This window comes from Charadrius vociferus, unplaced genomic scaffold, assembly GCF_000708025.1.
Source record: "Charadrius vociferus isolate BGI_N301 unplaced genomic scaffold, ASM70802v2 scaffold892, whole genome shotgun sequence".
NCBI lineage: Eukaryota > Metazoa > Chordata > Aves > Charadriiformes > Charadriidae > Charadrius > Charadrius vociferus.
The window spans coordinates 144,669-147,410 of record NW_009647397.1 but is presented as its reverse complement, the minus strand read 5'-3'; the positions used below and the strand labels follow the sequence as shown (position 1 = coordinate 147,410).

General features: G+C 62.6%; 1 protein-coding gene across 1 annotated transcript in view; it reads right to left on the bottom strand.

Moving 5' to 3' along the window:
• Window positions 1-1,910, bottom strand: part of NDUFA4L2 (NADH dehydrogenase (ubiquinone) 1 alpha subcomplex, 4-like 2) — a 6,705-nt gene extending 4,795 nt beyond the window's left edge. Inside the window, exon 1 of the mRNA XM_009880130.1 lies at window positions 1,854-1,910. Within this exon, the coding sequence (XP_009878432.1) occupies window positions 1,854-1,910 (57 nt within the window). The remainder of the gene's footprint in view (window positions 1-1,853) is intronic.
• Window positions 1,911-2,742: the final 832 nt, after the last annotated feature.

Here is a 2,742-nt window from a genome sequence, read left to right as displayed (position 1 = left end):
GCCCGAAAGGCACCTGCTGCGCCGTGCAGCCCCCGGACCTCTGTGCCGCGCAGGTTCTTGTCCTGCGCTTCACTGCCGTGATGCTCCACGGGCACGTGTGGGACATTAATCACTGCCAGGTGGGCAGGCAGCCGGGCTGCTGTGGTGGGAGAGCCTATTGCCAGGTGAAAGTGCTGAGGTACCCGCCGGCATGAGCTGCAGCTGATCACGTGTAATGGATGACACATCAAAAATTGCCCCAGCAACCTCTACCGGCGCTAATCCTGCTTAAACTGTGGTGGGTGCATGCCAGGCACTGCACATACAGGTACCTAAAACCACCGACCACCCCCTTATGTGTACTGTTTGGGGACCTCTCTGTGTCCCCAGAGTCACACACAGTCTTCTGTTTGACAGCAGGGGAAACTGTGGCGGGCATGAACAGAAAAATCCCAAATCTGCCCCGTTCTGCACACAGAAACACGCAGCAGCGCTATAAAGACCGTGCAGGAGCCCGGGCATGTGCTGTCCATCCCTCTGCTCTCACCGAGGATGTGAAAAGCACCCCGGCACCCTTGGTGCTGGCAGCACGCGGGCACCTGCCTTCCCCTGGAAGAGCCTGGTCCTGCTCCAGCCTCGTGCTCCCCTCCGCTCCCGAGAGCCAGGCGTCCCGACACTCAGCCATGGCTCATCATCCTCTCCAGCCTGGCTGCTCTACCCTCCCCAAACCCAACTGCTAACAGCTTACGTGACTTTCAGCCCGGCGCCTGCAGCTCGTTAACCCTCCCCAGGCCACCAGCCCCTGCCAGGTCCCCAGGGAGGGCAGCGGGCAGCAGGGACAGACGAGGTGGGGCTGGGGACTCTCCGACCCTCTGGGGTCCCAGCTCCCTGCTGCGGGAGGGGATCCAGTCCTGCGGCAGGAGATGCCCATCCTGGCAGAGGGGGAACGCTTGCGTGGCTGCCGCCGTCTTGGAGGGTCTGTGGGTTATGAGGATTCAGACATCTTCGCGCAGAAACCCCTCAGCTTGAAATTTTGACGGCAGAGGAACAATCTGAGCTGAAGGGACAGGAACGGCCGCTTCCAACCTGGGGCTGCTGGGGCGAGTGGGGAGGGGGCTTGCTTTCCATTCCCACTCCCCCCAGAGATGCCCCTGGAGCAGGGTGTAGCCAGGGGGAGGACACAGAGCAGCACGGACAGGCAGCAGCACCTTCACCCGGGGAGATGCCAGCACTGCACGCTTGCCAGGGTCAGTGAGCGTGAGCACAAGAGCCGACGTGTCTGAAGTCCAGCGCGGCCCCACAACGGAGCAGGACAGGCAGAGCAGACAGGCAGCAGCACCTTCACCCGGGGAGATGCCAGCACTGCACGCTTGCCAGGGTCAGTGAGCGTGAGCACAAGAGCCGACGTGTCTGAAGTCCAGCGCGGCCCCACAACGGAGCAGGACAGGCAGTGCGGGGTGGTCCCACCTCTCCTCAATAAAGTTGGACTGGGGACCACTGGGACCACCCGGCTTCCCTGGAGGATGCTCCGAGAGCCAGGAGGACAGCGTGAAGGAGACACTGGCAGGGGACAGCCTGGGAAGGCACAGGGAGGGCAGAGGAGCTGCATCGGGGGCTGAGAAGGGGTTTCGGGAGCGGGAGGAAGAGGGGTTTGGCAAAGGGTGCGAAGGGCAGGAGGAACAGGGAGCGGGAAGGAGGGAGAAGGGTGTGGGGAAGCGCAGGGTCCCCAAGGCACGAGGCGAGAGAAAGGCAAGGATGAGCCCGGAGGGACGGGGGCTACAGGGGGGTCCCTGGGAGGAGGAGGGGGGCAGAGGGATGCAGAGGGATGAGGGGACGGCGGAGGTCCATGGAGGGAGAGGGTGAGGGTGACTTACTCCAGGGTGCCGCTTGACATGCCGGGAGAACATGCTTCCAAGGAGGGGGCCCTTCATGGCAAGGGTGTGGGGAAGGTCCAGCTGCGACGGCAGGTTCCCGAGTGCCGTCGGAGGCCGGGGGGTGGGCAGGAGACTTGAGGGAGGCGTCTGCAGCAGGGCTGGGAGGGACAGGGCGGGCCGGGATGGGACGGGGATCCCGGCCCAGGGACACTGCTGGAAGGGGTGAGTGAGGCTGAGGATCAGGTCCTGAGCCCTGGCGGCCCTCTGCCCCTTCCAGCCTCTCCCGTAGTGACCCCGGTGACTGGGTTAACCACAAGCTTTGGGGCCGGATGCCTGAGGTCCCTGCGTGCTGCTGCGCCTCAGACTGCATTCATGCCTCAGTTTCCCTGTCTGTACAAGGGGACAGCCCCTTCCCTCCATGTGCAAACCCTTCCCAGGTTGCTCCGCACCTTCCTGCCAGGGCGAACGATGAGTCGTGTGATTTGTTATGACAACTTCGTGATAAATGACATAACACCCAATTTACATTTAGCGATGCAAATCTCCCTGGCAGTAACAGATGCTGCTGTGCATATGGAAACCAGCTATTTGTATCCACTGGCTTTTAACAAAGGACCGGGGAGATGGACGGAGCGGGCAGCCAAAAGCAGCAGGCTGGAACTGGGCGAGGACTGAGCCCCCCGACCCTTATCCGGGGGGGCTGGTCATGCTCTGGCAGTGGCAAGAGCCAATGCAGTCTGTGTCTGGGGGGCAGAGCATGGCGAGGTCACACACAATGGTGGCAGTGTCACACACTCGACAGGCACAGGCGAGTCCCTGTCTTGTGCCCCTTCTGCTGAGGGCTCCCAGCCAGAAGCCAGTGCCCCCCAGTAGACCAGTCTTTGCTCAC